At 45.3% G+C, this 22169-nt stretch overlaps 1 protein-coding gene and 1 long non-coding RNA gene across 2 annotated transcripts; both read left to right on the top strand.

The window, feature by feature from the left end:
* Positions 1-1233: 1233 nt before the first annotated feature.
* CHMP6 (charged multivesicular body protein 6) lies at positions 1234-12578 on the top strand. The gene is made up of 8 exons (XM_083727857.1): positions 1234-1381; positions 4746-4855; positions 6785-6872; positions 7299-7385; positions 7472-7537; positions 7968-8048; positions 9862-9916; positions 11901-12578. Exons 1-8 carry the CDS (start codon positions 1319-1321, stop codon positions 11951-11953), a joined length of 603 nt encoding a protein of 200 aa, XP_083583983.1. The 5' UTR covers positions 1234-1318; the 3' UTR covers positions 11954-12578.
* A 5028-nt stretch (positions 12579-17606) lies between these two features.
* Positions 17607-18582, top strand: LOC310839309. Its single transcript, XR_014561418.1, has 2 exons — positions 17607-17747; positions 18395-18582. It is a non-coding gene; the product is annotated as an uncharacterized lncRNA (long non-coding RNA).
* The last annotated feature ends 3587 nt before the right edge of the window (positions 18583-22169 follow it).

Here is a 22169-nt window from a genome sequence, read left to right as displayed (position 1 = left end):
AGAAATATTACCGGATTAATTAGAAATATTACTCGGGTTAAGAACTTTGCTTCAGGATGAGAACAGAAATTGTGCAGCGGCGGCGCAGCAGCAGCAGAAGGCCCCATTAGCTAAAGTGGTGTTTCATGTTAAGAACAGTTTCAGGTTAAGAACGGACCTCCGGAACAAATTAAGTACGTAACCAGAGGTACCACTGTAGTTCAAAAGCACACCAGTGCAAATAGATAAATAGGTACTGCTGGGATGGGAAGATAAAAAGCGTTTCCATGCGCTCTGCCTTCTCCATGTGCCAGTAGCGATTTAGTCATGCTGGCTACATGACCTGGAAAGCTGTCTGTGGACAAACACTGGCTTCCTCAGGCTGAAAGCGAGATGAGCGCCGCACCTCATAGTCGCCTTTGACTGGACTTAGCCGTCCTGGGGTCCTTTACCTTTTTACCTTGCCGGGGCTCATGCCCCAAACCCCAAGCAACAAAACACCCTTCCGGTTGTAGTAAATGTCAGTCCCTTTGATTATCCTGTCAGTCAGCTCCCTTCAAATCCAGAGCGAGAGTTCAGTGGTATGCAGAAGTTTATTTTATTTAATAAAATTTATACACCACTTGATTTTTTTTTAAATAAAAAAACTCTCAAAGTGTGGTTTACAAAACATAAAACAGTGACACACACACAGTGCTTTTTTCTGGGGGGACACAGGGGTACACTAAGCCTGGCGGCAGGAGAGTACCAAAGCTTTACTGATGAGAGCTGATGAGAACAACTGCATTGTACATGTCCACTTCAAGTTCAGCCCCAGACTTTTTTAAAAGGAAGGAGAGTCTGTGGTAAGGTGCAGTCACAACAGCAGCTGGGCCAAATTGCACCACATGCCAGTTTATTGTGAATCTAAGTTTGGCCTCATTGAGGGGCAGTATTTCAATAGGAGTAGGAAAATAAGAGTACCCTAAACATTTTTTCAGATTAAAATTTCCTCAAGCATCTGGGTAGGCTACAATTCCCAGCACCGTTAAACTACAGCTCCCAGGATTCTCTCGGGGGAAGCCATGGGCATGCAGACTTATACAAAAAAAAGTGTCAGGCGCGTTCCGCGAGCTAGTCTGTATGACCACCCGGAAGCTCTTTACAAAAGAAACGCGGCGGCGGCGGGCTCCTCTACTTTTTTCTTAGCTCTATGAGCCAAAGCCGTCACTTTCGCTCCTCGCCTCCTTTCCGCGTTCGCGTTACGGCAAAGCGGGAGCCTCCGCGGCCGCCGTACGGAAGCCGAGGGGGCCGGGGTGGGGCCAATGTAGGCCAGGGCCGCGCGGGCGGGGCCGGGGCGATGGGGAATCTGTTCGGGCGCAAGCGGCGGAGCCGGGTCACCGAGCAAGATAAGGCCGTGCTGGTGAGAGCAAAGAAGGGGCTGGGAGGCAGGGAAGGCGGCGGCTGCAGGAGCAGGTTGCTGTGACTTGAGTGCAAAAGGCTGCAAGGTAGCCAGCAAATGTGTGCTGCAAAGGAGCCCCTGTGCCTTGACAGAGCCCGGACCCGCATTTATCCCACGTAGACCCATCTTTCCACCGTATGTGACATGCCCAATTCCCCTGTAGTTATTCATTTATTGGCAGTTTCTTTGGGTGGGGAAGAAAAGTGATTTTTGGCAGGTGCTGTTTCTCCTAAATGGGGTGGGAAAGCCAAAGATCTATTTCTTAACACAGCTGTTGAAAGTTAAAGGAACTTTGGCTTCTTTTCGGACTGGCTACACTTTCTGTTTCTCTCTCTAAAAAGAAAAAGAAAGAAACCCGAGCAAACGAACGGAAGTCGTGGTGGTGGCTGCCGTGTTCCGGATTACTTTGGCAGTCAGGTGGAAATACTCCCAGGCGGGTACTTAAGAGCAGCAAAGCACTATAGAAAAAAATCAGCCTTGAATTTAACAGCTTGCCTAGTAACAGCCATAGGTGACCAGGAATTGCATGCAGGCGAGTTCGTGGGGTCGGGCAGTTGGAGAAGGGGCTACAGTGCTCCCTCTGCCATCCTAGCTAGTTCCCAGGCAAGCTGTGGAGGAAGGAAAGCCTATTTGCCCATGACCAAGCTGCTGGGAGAGGGACAGGTTGTGCTGCCTCTCTTCCACCAGTCTGTTATAAAAACCACTACTGAAGAGGTTATTTGCCTGCAATTCCTTACTGTCTGTGGAGGAGTATCATAGAATCAGAGTTGGAAGGGACCCTGTAGATCATCTAGTCCAACCCCCCTGCAATGCAAGAATATGCAGCTGTCGTATACACTGATCAAACCTGCAACCATGTCATTATCAGCACTATGCTTCTCCCTTCTTCGCAGCCAGGATAGAAATGCAGCCTCGTCATTTGGGGGGGGGGGGTCATTTGGAAGGCTATTATAAAATAGTAGCACACTATGTAGAATGAGACGTTTCGAGGTTGAAATAAGATGCCCCCAGACTGAGGGGATAAAGTCACAGTGCTTTGGGAATGATGGGAGCTCTGTCTGGTGAAGTCTTGAGATTCCACTGGATTATCATTTATATAGAGCTGGAATATCTAGGTCAATATCTTAGCCACAAATGTGTTCCCTATCCTTGACCATAGTTTGTGAAATAGAAGAGCAGTTGTGCAAGCTGCATCCTAAACACAGTTACTGAAAAGTTTTCAGAACCCTTTGCTAGTGGGAAAACAATCTCCAGGAGTATGGAGAAAGCTGAGGCCTCCACTACATTAGAGACACCCACCCCCATAGTGCTTTCTCCTGCTGATGGAGAGGATTTTGTGTGCCATCCTGCTCACCAGCCCCCATTCATCAACATGGAGAAGGGAGTAGGATTGCATTCTTAAGTCCCTTTGAACTGTTAGTGACTTATGAACAAGCATGTTTAGGATTGTGCTCCCATGGTATCTGTAAATAATTGAATACCATGTCTATGGTGTGGAAGAGTTTTCTGAGTGTCAGAAAGACCAGTGTTTTCAACACAAAGAGCCTGTGTTCAGCCTGTCACATTCCAACTCCTTGAACTGCACCAGAGATGGGGAACCTGTGGCACACCAGATGTTGGGTTCCAGCTCCCATAATTTTGGACCATCCAACATGCTAATGGAGTCCCAGCAACATCTGGAAAGCCACAGGTTCCCCATCCCTGGTGTATATAGACTTGTGGCAGCTCTCCAGGATTTCAGACAGCCCTTATCTGGAGATACCAGGGATTGGCTGCTTTGTCATCACACCACTTTATTTCGCCACTGCATCTGGTGTATTCCAGCTGTGGATTTGTTTTCTGCCTTTTTCTCCAAGCACATTTGAAAATGCTTCCTATCTTGGCACCCATTGCCAGTCTCACTTTCAGTAGTGATCGGCTCCACTCAGGATCCCCCATCATAGAATCATAGAACTGTAGAGTTGGAAGCATAGCTGTCAACGTTTCCCCCTTTTAAAGGGAAATTCCCTTATTCCTAATAGGATTCCTCACAAGAAAAGGGAAAAGTTGACAGGTTGGAAGGGAGCCTGGGGGGGAGGATCAGTTAGTCCAACCCCCTGCAGTGCAGGAATCTCAACTAGATCATACCTGACAAATGGCCACCCAACCTCTGTGCAGATGGTTCTTCCTGACTAAGTGCAGAACCTTACATTTGTCCCTACTAAAATTCACTTTTGGTCCAGTTCTCCAATCTGTTAAGGTCAATTGAACCCCGATTCCGTCTTCTGCAGTATTAGCTACCCTTCCCAGTTTGGTGTCATCGGCATATTTGATAAGTACCCCCTCAATTCCTTCGACCAAGACATTTATAAAGACATTGAACAACACTAGCCGAAAAACAGAACCTTGTGGCTACTCACTTGTCACATTTTTGAAGATTTGCGTTCAGCACTGAATTTAAGTTCAGAGTCTCAGGGTTACTCTGCAGTATCCATTCTAATATTTAGGGTGCCCCTAATAATGTAGAGGTGTCAAAAGCTAGATGTAGCCATCGGAATTGGAACTGTACTCAGTAAAGTATTGCAGTGAGTCTGTCCCTTAACTACTGAAGGGAGGGTCTTTGCCTTAATACAGTTCTTACTTAAAACCAGCTGCTTGCCAACTTTTTCATTTAGTTCTTAATAGTCTCATTTAGTTTGCATACTAACAAGAGGTATAAATGCCCAGTCTGCGTCTCAGTGGCGAGAAACCCATGGCCTTTTAGTTATTAGCATGGCCAATCATCAAGGATGATGAGAGCTGGAGTCCAGCAACATCTGGAGGGTCAAAGGTTTCACATCTAGCTGAACATCCCCCCCCCTCTACTAGCTATTGCCCTGGGAATACAACATCCATATGCTCCACTAGCTGAACATTGTGCCCCAAATCTGAATTCCACATACTGTTTTGTAAGTCTGGAATATCATCAGATAGATGCTGCTAGTTTTATTATGCTGCGGCCTGAGAGCAAAAGCAATTTGACCAACTTGAAGCAGGAAACACATAGTAAAGCACTCTAAAACTTTTATTGTCTCTCTCCCACCTCTCCCATGAGGTACGATGTTTCGTACCCGAGAGCCAAAGGCAGTGAGTTGGTGTTTAACTTTGCAAGGTGGAACTTTAAGCTTCTTCTGCTGTTTTTGCAGCAAGCCAAAAACGGGAATAACAAAGTAGGTTTGAGGGATCGGGCTGCTGGGCTTATAAGCAGGTCTGCCTTAAAGGGAGATTTTGGTTTCTCTTGTCCAATGGTCATCCTAGCAAGGCTTGTTGGTGCACCTTCTAATGGCCAATTTATTTTCTCCTGTAGCAACTGAAACAGCAGCGGGACAAACTAAAGCAATATCAGAAAAGGATATCGCTGCAGCTGGAGCGGGAGAGGGCTTTTGCTCGGCAACTATTAAAAGATGGCAAGAAAGAGTAAGTCATTCCAAGTCACTTTGCACCCTTTCCATACGGAGGTGCTCAGTTTATGGGCTGGTTCAGAAAGTTACGGTCTTCTCAGTGAGATGAACCACAACTGCCCCTGTGGCCTCTCTTGTATGGGTAAAGCTTGAATTGACATATTGCATTCCACTGACAATGGCTAAATGATTCCCGTTATTACAACACGTGAAGCATTTACTTCCACACTTGAAGAAACTGCCTATGGGAAGCTTTCTTTACATACGCATCCCTGGAGGAAATTGAGGTGCATCATGTAGAAACCTTAAATCTCTGACTGGCCATGGTTTAATATTTAAGCTGAATACTGTTGTTGCAGTGGGACACAGGTGGCACTGTGGGTTAAACCACAGAGCCTAGGACTTGCTGATCAGAAGGCTGGCGGTTCAAATCCCGCGACGGGGTGAGCTCCCGTTGCTCAGTCCCTGCTCCTGCCAACCTAGCAGTTCAAAAGCACGTCAAAGTGCAAGTAGATAAATAGGTACCATTCCGGCGGGAAGGTAAATGGCATTTCCATGCGCGGCTCTGGTTCGCCAGAAGTGGCTTAGTCATGCTGGCCACATGACCCGGAAGCTGTACGCCGGCTCCCTCGGCCAGTAAAGCGAGATGAGCGCCGCAACCCCAGAGTCGGTCACGACTGGACCTAATGGTCAGGGGTCCCTTTACCCTTTACCTTTACTGTTGTTGCTGGTGAAGCATTCTAACTACTTTGGCTCAGCCTGCATAATAACACAGTGCTAAAATGAATATTTTCATGCTTAAGGTTCCAGGTTCAGTCCTTGGCATCTCTAGTGAAACATGGCGTGGCTAGGAGCTACCTTGGTACTAAATGTACCAGGAATTGATATAACACATAAGGAAAAGGCTGTAGCTCAGTGGAATAGCCTGCACAAGGTCCCAATTTCAATCTCTGGCATGGCCAGATAGGGCAAGGAAATAATCCTGTCTCTAAGGAAATCTGCTGCCTGTCAGAGTAGACCAGGGTGGGGAACCAGTGGCCCTCCAAATATTGTAGGACTCTGATTCCCATCATCTAGCACAGGCATAGGCAAACTCTGGCCCTCCAGATGTTTGGGACTACAATTCCCATCATCCCTAGCTAACAGGACCAGTGGTCAAGGATGATGAGAATTGTAGTCCCAAACATCTGGAGGGCTGGAGTTTGCCTATGCCTGATCTAGCATATCCATTGGTCCAAGAAACTATGGGCATTGTATATGAATGATGGAAACAACCCCAACAACATCTGGAGGACCACAGGTTCCCCATTCCTGGTATAGACTGTACTGAGTTTGATAGATCACTGTTTTGACTTTGTATAAGGCCACTTCCTGTGCTCCTAACTCCAGTGAGAAGAGTGATTTGAAGCTGTATAAGCTTTATTAAAATTTCTAAACGGGTACTACTGAGCATTCTTAAAATGTTCCTTTATTGCATCCTGCTGGAGAGAGGAGTCCTTTTGATGATCGGTCACACAATGGGCAGCTTCATTCATGTGACACAACCAGCAGAGAAATAACGAATCTTTCTCACAATGCCAGGACTTAGGCATCTAATGAAATGGATTGCCCTAAGCCTGCAGTCAGACAGAAGGAAGCACTTCACATGTTGCAAAATTAATAATTGAAAAATTAAATATTGTGATGGCCACGAGCTTTAATAAAAAATTTAAAGGGTCAAGTAAGTAGAGAATATACATATTAGTTATTGCTGGTCATAATAACTAAAAATGGGATTTCTGGATCTGAGGCAGCCTATCTGACCATCTTTAACTTATTCCTTGCTTCTGAGAATATTGGAATCAATGGGTTTTTTATTATTTAAAAAAATCAAGATAGGCAAGGCAGAAATTGCTTTGGTTTGAAGGATTGTTTTCTACAGCCATTGCTTTTTTTCTCCTCCTAGGAAAGCAAAGTTTCTGCTGAAGAAAAAACGGTATCAAGAGCAACTGCTGGACAAGACAGAAAACCAAATTAGCAACCTGGAACGCATGGTAATGGAGGCATCCAGTTTCATTGTTTTCAGGGCTTTTACAGCTGTCATATCTGTACGCTGCTAAATTTTGTCTAATTGTGCTTAACTTCTAATTCAAGCTGTCTTAGTACTTAGCATTAGTTGGACATCTTGGATTACAACATGGATGTTTAAAGTGTTGTTTTGTTTTGGGTTAGGTTTTTTTGTTTTTGTTTTGTTTTTTGCTGAGTTCCGAATGCTATGTCATGTTTTAAGCTGTAATATCGGCCAGTGTTGCAGTGTTCTGCAAGCCAGTTTTGTCTGTTCCTCTTCCATTTGGCTCTATGGTGGTCCATGGAATGTAGAACATACTGTCTACTGTGGCTGTGGTTGTCTACTCTCCCTACTACATATTGATGAAATGCATCACTCGCTGACTCCCTCTGTTGACTTCTGTTTCCTTCAGGTCCAGGATATTGAATTCACACAAATTGAGATGAAAGTGATTGAGGGCCTCAAAATTGGTAATGAGTGTTTAAATAAGATGCACCAGGTGAGTGTGAGCCCAGGGTCCTTGGGACTATTTCATATGGGAAACTGGTTGGGACATCTCTTCTGACCAACCTTCTTTTCCTGTAGGTTATGTCAATAGAAGAAGTGGAAAGGATCATGGATGAAACCCAGGAAGCTGTGGAATACCAGAGGGTATGTATTGTGCCTGTGTATCATCTTCATTCTTAAAGCTTCATTCTTATATTTGTATGACAGCAATTCCACCCTCTTAGATGCTTGAAAGTGTTTCCATCGTGCCACCTAACTTGCTTATGAAGAGGAGTGGAGACCCTATTTTGCTTTAACATATTGCATTGCAAACCTAGAGACTAAACTGTTCTTCGTCATTGCACATTAAACAGGTCAGAGATGACATTTGTTCATGTCAAGAAGACTGTCATAGAAAGAGGGAGGGAGTTGAATATAGCTTGAGTGCCAAGTGGCTGGGTTTCAGCGGAGTATTTTGTAGCTTTGGGTCTATGTTCCTATGTTATACCGACCCATAGGTGTTTCCATCTTACAATGCTTAAGAATATGGTGCTATTCTGGTGTTCACCATGCATTCTGCCCTTTTCCTTTGCAGCAAATAGATGAAATGCTGGCTGGCAGCTTCACTGTAGAAGATGAAGATGCCATTTTAGCAGAATTAGATGCCATCACTCAGGTGAGTGTTTAATCAGCAATACTGGTAATTCATTGTCGGGCTACATTTTGCAGTGGACATTTTTCATCTCACGCGAGGGGATTATCCATCCCATATACCTGGCAGGTAATAAGGGGTCCTTATTATAACTGCCTTGCATTTATGTATTCTGAAGCCTTGAAGAGGTCAGCCCAATCTTCCCAAAGAAGCTTAAAAACAAAGAGGGTGATACCCAACCAAGTCGTACTCAGAGGTGACCTATTGAAATGTATGGGCTTAAGTTCATTGAGTATCGCGAATGCTGGATTCTGCCAGTATTGAATAACTTTTACAACATGTTTCCTTGGTTTACCCTTTGTTTTCTTCCCCTTCAAATGAAAGATTCTTCCACGCCAGTATCTGAAGATTCATGTGTCCCCAGCTACTTCCGTGGATGCAATCTGTGGTGGAGATTCTGGCCTGCCGCTCCTCCTATGGCTCCCTTCTTGGAAGGGATGGAACTTTCACTTTGAGCCATTAGACTACATTCATGCAGTAAATGTCGGTTTATGTGAATGGTTGGGTCATCTGCCTGATGTAACAACAAACCCATCCAGGGCAGGCAATTGATCAGTTTCTTGCACACAGGAACCAGTGTCTCTGTGCTGCCAGAGTTCAAGCTCAGCTTATTTTCCCTCATCCACCCCACCACTGCATCCAAGCACCAGTGCACAACCTCCTCTAATTCAGATGTCATGTAAGAAATACAGCCCCAAAACTACGAAAGCTTGGAAATGAAAAAGTGGATAAATAATTGTCCCTGACCTCATGTAGCAAGGTCTGATGCTAGTCGAGTGGCAGGGTCCTGGTGGTCCTAATTTTGGGGTTGACTGCCAAAGCCAAAAATCGTGTGACCCCTGCTGCCTAATATCCAACTCCACCACCGATCTGGTGGTGATTGTAAAGCATTCAAAATATTAGTCTTTTGATGCTTTCCACAAAATTCCATTGCTTATCAGAGTGCACAGATGAGCATATTATAAACTGCAGCAAGCACAAAATGTGGTTGCCTGATTACTGGTGGGTGCCAGACAATCAGAATATAAATGGTTTTGTAACAGTTGCACTGGCTGCCAAAGCTTTTGCAGACCCAATTCAGAGTTCTGGTTATTACCTTTAAAGCACTGAGCTGTCTGGAACTGGATTACTTAAAAGACCACCTACACTCATACTGCCCTGCCCATATCTTGAGATCTTTGTCAGATAGCCTGCTTCAGTGTCTGCCAGTGAAAGCAATCAAGCTGGCAGGTGCTCAGACTAAGGCACAATGGTGGCCCTGCAGTTATGGAATTTGATTCCTTGCAGATTAGACAGACCCCATATCTTGTATCCTTTAAAGAGGGCTTAAAGACCTTCCTCTTTTCCAAAGCTTTTAATGTGACTCATAGAGAGCAGCTGCTTATTGGAATTTGGATTGTGGTACTGTTGCTGGCATTGATTCCACGGTTAATGTTGATTCCGTATTGTAAACATGATATAAGTCGTGTTGTGGAGGACTTTCTCAAAATGGGATATAAATCCATTAAATAAATGAATGAATAGATTGACACAGTTGTATTCCCAGACCAATAGCTGCCACCCAACATGATTAATCAGGGTAACTCGCCAAGGAAGCAAAAGTGCTGCTAGAATCTTGTTAGTAACCCAGAACCAAAGCTCTAGAGCCCAGCCAAATTCTCAGCTTCTGAGGTGGTACAGGGAGCTGCACTCCTTCCTATGCGCTTGGAAGTTCTGGTTTAGAGTTGCTTGTTATCCCCAGAACATTTGTTTCACAATGTGACTTCTTTTCTTGCAGGAACAGATAGATCTTCCAGAGGTTCCATCAGAGCCTCTCCCGGAAAAGATTCCAGGTAGCGTTGTCTGTCTTGGTTTCTTTTCCTCAGTTGTGCAGGCTTGTGCTTTTGGTTGTGCCTGCATGAACCACGTGGCACATGGGAGATTTAAGAATAAGCTTGGCAGGTGACATCCAACCCCCAACCCTGCAGAGCTCTCTTAAAGCAGCTGGAGAGCACTGACTATGTCAGACTCCACCAAAGCTTTACTGTATGTAATCATGCTACAGCCCAACTCTTGATGTTTGTAGAGTGCTTTAAAAGGTCCAAAGACCTTCATGTGTATTAAAGGTAAAGTTGAAGGAACCCTTGACCGTTAGGTCCAGTCGTGGACGACTCTGGGGTCGTGGCGCTCATCTCGCTTTATTGGCCGAGGGAGCCGGCGTACAGCTTCCGGGTCGCTTCTGGCGAACCAGAGCAGCACACGGAAACGCCGTTTACCTTCCCGCCAGAGTGGTACCTATTTATCTACTTGCACTTCGTGCTTTTGAACTGCTAGCCTGGCAGGAGCAGGGACCGAACAACAGGAGCTCACTCTGTTGTGGGGATTCGAACCGCCAACCTTCTGATTGGCAAGCCCTAGGCTCTGTGGTTTAGACCACAGCGCCACCCACATCCCTATAATTCTCACAACAACTGTAAGTTAGATCAGTTGCACTATCCCAGTATGGGGAGGGTGGGGAAAGAGTGGATTCACAGTACAGATGATGTTTGAACAAGACAAAAAAAGGAGGCCAAGCTCTGGTTGAAAACCCTGTTGTAGCCATACAACTGGTGTTTGGTTTGGGTGTTCAAAAACAAACTCTATCTGAAATACAAGGTAGTGGACTTGTGGAGAGTGGAGGTGAGCAGCCATAGGTGTACAAAAATGACTGGCTTGAGAACTGGAAGTTATATAGGGCATAGGGAGCACTCAGCAATCAATGTGTAAGCCATACAGATTCCTGGACCTCTATAAAGAAACAAATAACAAAAGCTGCCTTTACTTATTATTATTATTATTATTAATTGAATTTGTATACCGCCCTATACCAGGAGGTCTCTGAGTGAAAAAGTAGTAAAAAGATCACAGCATATAAAATTTAAATAAAAGCAACAACCCGATAATACCCCCCCCCAAAAGAGCCACATTTTAAAAGGGTATGGGGTGTTGATCAGGTCAACCCAAGGCCTGGTTAAAAAGGAATGTTTTTGCCTGGGGCCTAAAGGTGTATAATGAAGGCACCAGGCAAACTTCCCTGGGGAGAGCATTCCACAGACGGGGAGCCACTACAGAAAAGGCCCGTTCTTGTGTTGCCTCCTTCTCCAGACCTCTTGAGGAGGAGGCACACGATATATTAGCCAGTATAGTGTTATATCATATCCTTCACAGTTTGGAAGAATATCCTCACTTGTTGGTACTGTAGTAGTTTCATCTTTCTCTGCAGAATCTCTTACCTCTGCCTCGTGTAATAAACTTGTATGCGGTGCAGTTTGGCCCAGCTGCTGTTATGACATAAACTTCAACATACCTTACCGCTGTCTCTCCCTTCTTTTAAAAAGGCTGGGGCTGGACCTGAAGTGGGCATGTACAGTGCAGTTGTACTCATCAGCTGAGGAGTAAAGCTTCAGAACTCTCCTGCCCCCAGGCTTAGCCTCTCCAGAGAGATTTGGGGAAAGTACTATCTCAACTTCCTTGTTGGCCGCCCTTAGAACATACAAGGTGTAGAACTGTATCAGGGCAGCGACAGGGAGTGTTCCTGCTCTTGGCACAAGTATACAGACATTCAGGAGCATTTCAAATGCAAAATCACAGTCTTCCCTCAAACATGAAGATATGTTTGAGAGATGTTGCTGTGGGTTTGGGAGTGTTTGCTTGCATAGCATCTCCATTGTCTCCTCTAAAGGGAGCAGGTAGCAAGACAGACCAGCTGTAAGACTAGATAAACCATTGGTCTGAATTTGGTTAGCTCTAACTCCAGCCGAGAAAGTTAACTCCTTCCTTTTTTCCTTCTATTTACAGAAACATCGCCGGACAGAGTCAAACCAAAGCCAGAACTGGTGGCTGCATCTTAACTCCATTTCCTGGGGGATCCCTGCAGGCTATCCTGGACTCCCAGCATGCCTAGGGTGCAAGAGGCTTCCGTGGTGTCCCATTGGCTCTGAACAGCCACGCTGGAGCAGGTTTCCTGCACAGAATGGAAGCTGTAAACTGGTTAATATCCCATATCAAGATTATTTTGTAGTGTGCACACTCCTTTTTTTGTAACGTAAACTGGATTAAATGGTGACTCTCAAAACCCTTCAAGCCAAATGCTTTCTACAGACCTGATGTCAGCTGCAGACCTGCCTCAGACGCCAGCACAGCCTCTTGCTAACTCTGCCTAAGCCCCATGGTGCCCTTTTGAGCTTGTGGGCGCTGTGAAAAGTTACGAGCTTTCTGCTACCGTGCGGGAAGAATTGCTGGGAACCCTTTTGGCCTTCCTCTTCACTTGCCTCTCTTCAGTTCTCTGGCTTTTTCGAATGGGTTCTCTCTCTTTTTTTTCTTTGTTTTTTTGGAAAGAATGGAATTTACGGAACTTTGGCCTGTACCTGAATTAGACCTTGTTAGCTTGATGCTGAGATGGGAGCGTCACTTCCAATGGTAGCAACAATTGCTTGTGCTGACGTGGTAGTGGAAATACAAGAAGATTACCCAGTGTCCAGTGTGCTTCTGAGACAAATGCAGTTAATAGTTCTATGCACCACCAGGTAGCGATGCGAGGCTGCTGGCCTTGATCTTAGAAAACTGAAGGCCTGTTTCCTACAGGGATAGGAATCTATAAAAAAGAGTTTGCTAAGGATTAATTCCTGAAATCCTATACAGGCGTCCTGTTTCCCCCTTCCTTTTTCTTCCTTAACAAATCCATGGTGTGAAGAGCTGAACACTGTTTCAGCTGAAACTTCTCAACAGGAGAGGGGTTTGGTAGTTGCAAAGCAGCTTCTTGATTAATCTGGCCCTTCCCAGCTTATCACAGCTGTGAAATGGGCTGAGACAGGAGGCACATCACCTTTTCTCAGAGGTGGAGGCTGCCTGCCATGTCTGCTTTTCCTCTGTTCTTGTATGGAGCAGTCAGGAACATGGCAAGCCAGTGGGGCTAAGTATTGCTTTCCTCTTAATTATAGAAGACCTGAATGTGCTTCCCTGCCCCGCTCCTGAATGCTGAAAAGGGCTGGATCCCAGTTCGTTCTGATAGCCTCCTTGCCCTTAAAAGGATGTCGAAGACTTTGCCCCAGATCACACGGCTTCAGGAACCTTGAAACATGGGTCCGACCTGCTTTCACAGTTGCAGCCCACCAAACTTGTATCCCAGACTTACTGCCTTTTGAGAGCCAGCTGGTCTGTGCTGAGCACAACCCGCAGGACCCTCTGAGATGGGGGCCAACCATGGCTGAGCGGTTGGATGGGTTGATGCAGGGGGGGGGGGGAGAATGATATTGAAGGCTCATTCTACATACAGAAGTAGTAGAGGTTGCCACTGTCTGGGGTCTACAGCTCAGCGCTGATAAACGTTTCCTCTGATTGACCCCACTTTCTCTCTAGACCCTTCCCCAAACCGCCTTGTTAGTGAGTGGAATTGTATCCTCGGGCTCCTGGGATTCAAGCCTCTTTGAATGTAGTGGGTTTTCCCCAGTGGGTTTTTGACTAAGGCCCTGCCTGTTTTGCTGCTGCAAAGAACCCTGAATGACTGGTCTTCAAAGTCCTCTGCTAGCACTTGCCCATTACCATTCACAGGGAGATGGAGCTGCTTGATAGTGGCCCTTCAAGGTACACCTAGACCTTCCCCCACCTAGGCACTCTTTGTTAGCATTAGAAAGGCTGAGCAGTAGATCAGATTGAGTTCATGGTTCGCACTTAAGTCATCCTTTCTATATAATGTGCTCAAAGACCATTCGACCAGCCTTTACATCTGGGAGACAAATAATTACGGGAAGTGTGCTGTGATTTCTTACAAGTTAGTTTGTCTGTTGCCAATTCTGTCTCAGTACTGCTGTATTCACTTTGTTCACTAGGTGGCAGTCCTACCCTTACCTGTTCCATCACTGTGCCTGAGAACAAACATTCTCTGGCTATAACCTCTTAGTTGCTGTGGACTGCTGTCATTGATTGATTGTTACTACATTTGTGAGCAAATGCCAAGGCCTGCTTCTCAAGCAGGACTTTCTCATTGGTATGAAGGGTACTGTAGAAGCATTCAGCTTCCCTTCAGGTATCCCCAGTAGGCTCCATTGCGCCCAGTTAACTAGGTAGCTCAGTGCCCAGGGGAAATTAACGGGAGTGCGTTTTTCTTCCTCTTCTTCACTGCCAAGAAGTACAGGAAAGAAAGCCAGCAAAAGAGCCTGCCAGCTCCATAGGAGAGTAAGGACTGCAGATATGTAAAGTGGCCTTAGAGAGTAGCCACAGTGCTAACTAAACAGCTTCCCTCTGCAATATCCCCAGTCGGTGACATCTTTGGCTAAAGCCGGGTAAGATTAGGGCTGCTGCCCAGCCTCTTCAAACTCTCCGCTTCCTGCGCGTGAGTCAAAAATTTCCATCTCTTGGCTGAATCTCTGTGCAGCTCCTCAAACAGTAAAGCTAGCAGGAGCAGTTCAGGGTAGCAGCAATAAAGTGTTTCTGACGCTTTCAATCTCTGGTGTCCAGTCGCATACCTCCATCAGCAGCCAATGCACTTCCCTCCACCCCACCCCACCTTGGGACCTGAAACATATAGAGGATGTTGGCTTCCTAGGATTGCTCTTACGGAGCAGGAAGGGCCTTTCTGAAAGAATCCTTGTTGGTTAGAAAGTTAAGGAGAGGATTGTGAATGGCACTCTCCTGTTCTAGAATGTATGCAAGGGGCGGTTTTGACTAGCTAGTTTGTTAAAGAGCAGCTGGACTACTCCATGGCATTGTTGGTAACCTTTGGGGAGACTGAAACTGGTGCTACAGAAAGAAGGGACACAGGTAAGAGTGTTAATGTCAGCCTGTCTTTTGTTTTTGTTTTTCTGCAGTGAATCTGCCTTTTTGGTGGGGAGGAAAAGCCACAATGAGTGTCCCTCCCATCTGCTGGTGCTTTTATCCCTCTGGGTCCAGAACTTTCTGTCCCTGCCCCAAGGAGTTGTGCTCCACACGAAGCATCCTCACCCCCAGGGGATGGCAATCTCAAAACAGAGAAGAAAAGAAATTACTGGGTTTTCTTTTTGTCTTAGGTGTTCCTGGGAATAAAACTCTTCAAATGGAAGAGACCAAAGTTTAGCACCCATTACGCAAGTGGCAAGACTCTAAACAGAACATTACCCAAAAGTTGTCCACGAGGGAACAGTGCTTCTGCTAGATATCAGCTTGATATGGATGTTCTTCCCGCTGCCTTGACTTCAGGGAGTTGCTGCCTTTTAAACTCTGTGTGAGTGGGCACCTTGCCTCCTGAGCTAGTTATCCCTTGTGGCCTCCGTGCATCTTCCTTAAGAAGAGTTGCTTCTTTGTTTTTATTTCCTCCTTTCCTTCCTTGAGCTTATGTAACTGCTGCTGTGTGATGCCTGGCCCTGATGTGGTTTCTATGCCAACCCAGTGCAATACTGGGCTACTGGGAGAAGGAAAGCAGGGAGAGGATTTTGCTCAGGTATTGGCCAAATCAGCGGTTCTGGGGGTGTCAAAAATCAGAATGGCTTTTCTGAACTCCTAGCCTGTCTTATAGATCAGGAGTGGCTAACCTGTGACACTATTTGTTCTCGGACTTCAGCTCCCATCCGCCTCAGCCAGCATAGCCAGTGGTCAGGGATGATGAGATGTCTGTAGCTCAATAGCATCTGGAGGGCTAGACGTTTCCTACCCCTGTTCTAGATAAATGAAGTTTTTGGGGCATTGAAGCAGTCAACCACCCACAATTAGATTCCGGGTGGGGACCAGGGGTGAAGAACTTGTGGTCCTTCAGGTGTTATTGGACTACCAGCCCCCAACAGCCTCAGACAGCATTGCCAGTGTAGCTATTGATGTAGCTATTCAAGTTGAAATCGAGCAACATCTGGAAGGCCACAGCTTCCCAACAAGGCTCCCACCCCTGGTTGATGTTCCATTATCTCTTTAGCTTTTCTAGAGAAGCTACAATTTCCATTGAAGGATGACTGAGATGTTCTTCCCCTCAGACCAATAGAGATTCCTTCCGTTTTTCAACCTTACCTGTCCCTGGTACGTTGTATTGAGTGCTAGAGTTTACAAACACCGTAAAAGTAGAGCAAGTACAGACTCTGGGGTACACCAAGGCAGCTGATGAGGGAAAGATCATTCTATACTGCAGCTTCCAATACTACCACACCATGCAAGTTCCTTCTCACAGATACTGAAAGGAATCTTGCAGAAGTTTGGTATATTTTATTTTATTGCTGCTTATAGTCTATACTCTTAAAGGCAGGAAAGGGGGGTTCTGTGTCAAGACAAAATAAACTAGGCCACATCCCTAAATTAGCCAGTCACAGGGCAAGAAAAGTATTGACAGGTATGTAGATTTTATAATCCACCCTTCTGTGTAAAACCAGAGTAGCTTCCACTCAAACTATGGCAAAGCTTTAACAAATTAACAAGAGTAGTCTAACCAATAAATGATCCAACTGAAGAAGTCTGAATGCCTATGAAAACTAGAAAACTTGGGTCAACAAAGACATTTTGACTTGCTTCTGAATGCAGGGATGGGAGTGAATGGGTAACATCCCCCATGTAAGGAAACATGGGTGGCATTTTGTTAGTTAATACATCCTAAGTTAAAACTTGGATCAGCGCCTCTCCAGGGCACAGCAATGGAGCAGCAAACTCTCCCTAATGCAGGGATGAGGAGAGCCAGTGTGGTGTAGTGGTTAAGAGCAGTAGTCATGTAATCTGGGGAACCGGGTTCGCGTCTCCGCTCCTCCACCTGCAGCTGCTGGGTGACCTTGGGCCAGTCACACTTCTCTGAAGTCTCTCAGCCCCACTCACCTCACAGAGTGTTTGTTGTGGGGGAGGAAGGGAAAGGAGAATGTTAGCCGCTTTGAGACTCCTGAAGGGGAGTGAAAGGCGGGATATCAAATCCAAACTCTTCTTCTCTTCTTCTTCTCCCCCCCCCCGCCCCCCAAACCAAGGCCCATGTTATATCATCTGAAAACTGTTAGGGCTCACATTCATTCAGTGGATGTGACCAGATAGAAAAGTAAGTGGCGCCAGAGCAAAAGTGAGCAGGAATTGCAGATGTGTCTCTTAATCTTTGTCCATTCTTCTAGAATGTACATACAAGACGAGGCTTGGGCTGTTGATGATCTTTAAAATGGTACCCGGAAGCAAATGATAAGTTATTGCATATCCTTCAAATGGGCTGCTGCGTTGTGTCAGCAATGGTTTCTTTCAAAGTTCCTCAGTTTTAAACCTGGATGTTGACAAAAGCATGGGCAATGGGTTCCAAAAACCTTGTTCTCCAATGATAATCTTTTTTACTTGGGGAAATGTTTAGTTCTGGCCACAGTTTCCATCTGGGAATTGAGGGTCTTTCCAGGATATGGTAAACACAGATGGGTCTCCTCCAGCTAATGTGGATTTCTGACCAGTGTTACCTCTGTGTTGTCTGGATTCCACCTAAGGTTGTTCCACTCTGCCCCACGCAGCCACAGTCGCCAGGAAAGAAGCAGCACTTGAATCTGATATAAAAGAAGCCTGGGTGTTGTCAGCATGTTGATGACACTTCAACCCTGTTCTTTGGATGATCTTGGGAGCTTCACGAAGGTGTTAGGGAGAAAGGGAAATGACAGGATTCTTCAGCACTCCATAGGAGAACAGCCAGAGATGCGAGGAACAATTTCTCCCAACAGAACTCTCTCGGTGACTGGAGAGGTAATTTTCCTATAACATGATTTGTTAAGCAAGGGGTGCATAACTTGAGACTCTGCTCAGTTTTCTAGCTGTTAAGTTACATTGAACTCACTGGGGCTTGCTTTTGAGTAGACCTGTATGGAAGTACACTGAGAGCCTTTCAGATATTGACCCCATCAGTAAAGGGAAGACCAGCTTGTTTCATTGGTTAGGCTCAAGAAGTCCAGCTCACTTGATAACAATCCAGAGTAAACATTGCACCCTTGTTTTCAGAGACAGTTTCAGTTACCAGACTGCGAAAGGAAAGGGATATTAGCAGGGGGGGAAATGGCTTCATACTTGAGCACTTACTTGTGGGCAATATAACTCAGCATCCTTTGCAATTAATTCTTTTGCTGTCCAAATATCCCAAATTGGTTATCCTTAGTTAAAGAGCATGACTTTTAAAAACAAAAGCCCTATCCAACCAACCAGTTATGCAAATTGCATAAGCTATTCCCATCTTCCTAAGGGATCCCCGGAGAGCAATGTGAGGTTCTGCATTTACTGGCCTATAAATCAGTTTAATATACAAGGTGTGGGGAGTGTTTGGAAGTCTCTAAGGAAGTGATACTTATATCTATTTTCTAATTCTTTTCCCTTATATTATTTGCTGCATTTCACCAAAGCCATCAGGAAACCTCTCTGCAACATTCCACTGTGGTCCCCCTTAAACCATGCCTAATGGAAAACTAGGTTGAAGAAAGAGTTCGCTTACCTGTATTAGAAGCTCATTCCATGTATTGATTCAAATTTACAGCTCACCCTAAAGGCTTCAGACAGAAACACACACATACCCACACCTATTAAAATGCAATGAAACCTAATAAAATTACAACACTAAAATAAACTCTGCCAGATCTCCAAAAGCCAGTCTAAACAGGTCTTAACAGTGCTCACAAAATATGTTCAGGCTTGGACTTTGGGAAACTTTTAAGTGGAGGGGGTGGAAATCTAAGCAGATTTGGCAATATGTTGGAGTGTCATTTTTTGCCTCCAACTGCCTAGGACTTGCCGATCAGAAGGCCGGCGGTTCGAATCCCCGCGACGGGGTGAGCTCCCGTTGCTCGGTCCCTGCTCCTGCCAACCTAGCAGTTTGAAAGCACGTCAAAGTGCAAGTAGATAAAGCGGGAAGGTAAACGGTGTTTCCGTGCGCTGCTCTGGTTCCCCAGAAGCAGCTTAGTCATGCTGGCCACATGACCCGGAAGCTGTACACCGGCTCCCTCGGCCAATAAAGCGAGATGAGTGCCGCAACCCCAGAGTTGGCCACGACTAGACCTAATGGTCAGGGGTCCCTTTACCTTTAAATTGCTTCTGGACTTTATCTTTTAGTGGGAATCTATGTACAGAAAACCTTCTGATCTCCTTCCCTTTACTGCTAACAGTTACAGGGGCCATCCTTTTATTTTGTACGTAGCTCCCACCCCCAGCCACATTTTCTCTGTTGTCTAGGCAGCGGTGACTTTACATAAATACCATGAGGCACAGGAACTAAACAGTAGCAAGCCCAGGTCCCTACTATCCCGTGTATGCTGGAAAAGGCTGCACAGCCCTAGGCTTAGCAGAAGCTCTGTTTTAACCTTTAGGCTGAGAACAACAGACAAGGCCAGAAGCCAAGAATGTGTTCATTCACCACCTTGAGAAACTCCTAATGCTAACACAGCAGCAAGATTAACACCTGTATCAGCTGAAACACCCCTTTAATCTGTGTGTGTGTTGGCATAACCATGGAGACAAGGTAAGCCCATTGTAGCACATGAAGGTCAGGTCAGTGGAAGTTTTTCCAGCAACTGCCCTTACAGTTGCAGACCATCAATATGTCCCTGTTTCCCAGGGAACAGTCCCGGATTTACAGAAGCTGCCCCGGTTTCTGATTTGATCCCAGAATGTCCCACTTTTCCTTAGGACGTCCTTATTGCCATCAGAGAAATGTTGGAGGGGATGGAGTTATGCGACCCCCAAGCCAAGGAGATATGCAACCTTTAGAAGACATCTGAAGGCAGCCCTGTATAGGGATGATTTTTTAAAAATGTTTAAGGTTTTATTATGTTTTTATATATGTTGGAAGCCGCCCAGAGTAGCTGGGGCAACCCAGTCAGACGGGTGGGATATTATTATTATTATTATTATTATTATTATTATTATTATTATTGGCGTCCCTATTTTCATTGGAGAAATGTTGGAGGGTATGCAGTTCATGACAAATTACCGTATTTTTCCGTGTATAAGACTAGGTTTTTTAACCAAAAAATTATGTTTAAAATTGGGGCTTGTCTTATACACGGGTAGCACTGAGGAGTGTTTTCTTAATTTGGAGTCCCCCAAAATAGGGGGCGTCTTATACATGGGGGCGTCTTATACACAGAAAAATAGGTAAATGCAGCAGTCTTAATTTGGACAATCTATTCTGAGTAGTATTCTCATGCAAAGATTCCGAAGAAGATAAAAAAAAAAGTGCTGCTCCTCAAGCTGAAAACGGTTGCGATTGCAGGATCTCTATGTCTGCTGCATGAGGCAGCTGCCTCACTCTACCTAACAATAGGGCCATTACTGCCTAAGGGCAGGCTATTGAGCAGGTGAGGCACAGATATGCCAATATGTCGTGGGGAGTTGGTAGCCACCTGATAAGGGTCTGGCCTTGGATACTTATTCTTTTTCATTCAATTTATTACCCACCCTTCATCACATTGGGACACAGCAATTTCAAACACACTATTTTGAAAAGGTCGGGGGGGGGGGAACACTGTCAGAAGAAAAGGGTGAGCCACAAAAACATACATCTCAGGTGTCCAAGCCCAAGGCAGGGTGATGTGTCTTCCGCATATGATGGAAAGTAAAAAATGAAGTTGCTGTAAGCACCTTTGTGGGAAGGGGATTGCACAGTTTTGGGGATTGCACAGAAAAGGCCCTGTCCCAGGCTGCCACCCTCCCCTAAAAAAAACCATCTGAGTGGGAGTGTGGAACTACCAAGAGGACCCCCTCTGCTGATCCTAACACCTAAAAGGCTCTGTAGGGAAGGAAGCAGTCTTTCAGATATTTGGGGCCTAAGTTGTTTAGGGCTTTAAAAACTAATGTGAGCATTTTGGATTAGGCTCATAAATAAACTGGCAACCAGGGCAGAGGTTGCATATATTCTAAATGGAAGGTGACCCAGTAATCTGGCTGCTGCATTTGGTGGGGGGGCAGTTTAAGTTTTCCATTCATATTCCCCACACAGAGTGCATGACAGTAATCCATCCTGGATGTTCCCAGAGCACAGAGGTTAGGGGTATCGCAGTGGCCAAGTCAGATTTATCCAAAAAGGGAGCATAGCAACAGCAAGGCACTTTTTCATGTATTGCTAGCTTTGCCCGCTAGAAGCCATTTCTGTCTTGTCTTCGTTCTGTAGTCACCATGGTTTTCAAGCTCAAGGAACATCTTGTGGTTTGTTTGTTTTTTACCTGCTTCTAGATTTTGCATGCAATTGTGTTTTTTTTAAAAAGCTACTCAGCACCAGTTATGCAAACTAGACTAATGCGCATAATTCGGCATGAACTGTCACAAAGGCTCAACTATTATAGCTGCGGAAAAAATCCATCCTGTCATCATATGCTATGGTCGGTTCTGTTCATTTCCATGGTGATGCCAACAAGCACATTATTTAAAATGTGTTGCAGCGGCACTAGTGTTACCTTGTTCTTGAAGTCTCCACAGAGGCTTCAACCAAACGATGAGAATTTGATTACTGTATTCCTCTTATAAATCTCAGCAGGATCAGTTCATCCTATCTTACACTTGGCATGCCACAGAAAGCAGATGGACGAAACTATAACTGGAGGGGAAGTTAGGGGGCCACGTGAAGCTTATGTATCATTGGTGAATTTGTCTCTCACACATGTGGGCAGGATAGCTCAGAGACAGCCTCCCACTCTGTACAGATCCACTTAGATGCTGATGATACCCAAAATGCCCTTTCACAAAAGTTTATTCTTTCTTGCAGCTGTCACTATTAATCTCCAACATCATCTTCTGATGGCAAAGGAGGCATTTATTATTTAGAAAGTCAGACAAAGGTCCTTCCATGTACTCATGTTCCGAACTCCCAGAGATTGGTAGGGTACGCAGAAGGTTAAAGCAAGAGACTGTTTCTCTGAGGCCATGATAAGCAAGAAGTGGCCTCTGAAAGCAGAGCTGGCTTTAGACATTTTCATACCAGAAGCAACATCAAAACACATGTTTTGTTCACCAACGACAGTCCCTATTTCCCAGCACCTTCCCTTGATAAATCACTTTCGTTATTTTGGCCTTTTTTCCCTTTGGAAATGCCTTACGAAAATTAGTGTTTTGGTGGTTTTCTTCAGAATGCAAATCTCAGGAACAGGGAAACAGATTATCATATTGTGTGTCAATGCAGGCACATGAACA

This window comes from Podarcis gaigeae, assembly GCF_964106915.1.
Source record: "Podarcis gaigeae genome assembly, chromosome: 2".
Classification (NCBI taxonomy): domain Eukaryota; kingdom Metazoa; phylum Chordata; class Lepidosauria; order Squamata; family Lacertidae; genus Podarcis; species Podarcis gaigeae.
This window is presented reverse-complemented; position numbering and strand designations above follow the sequence as displayed.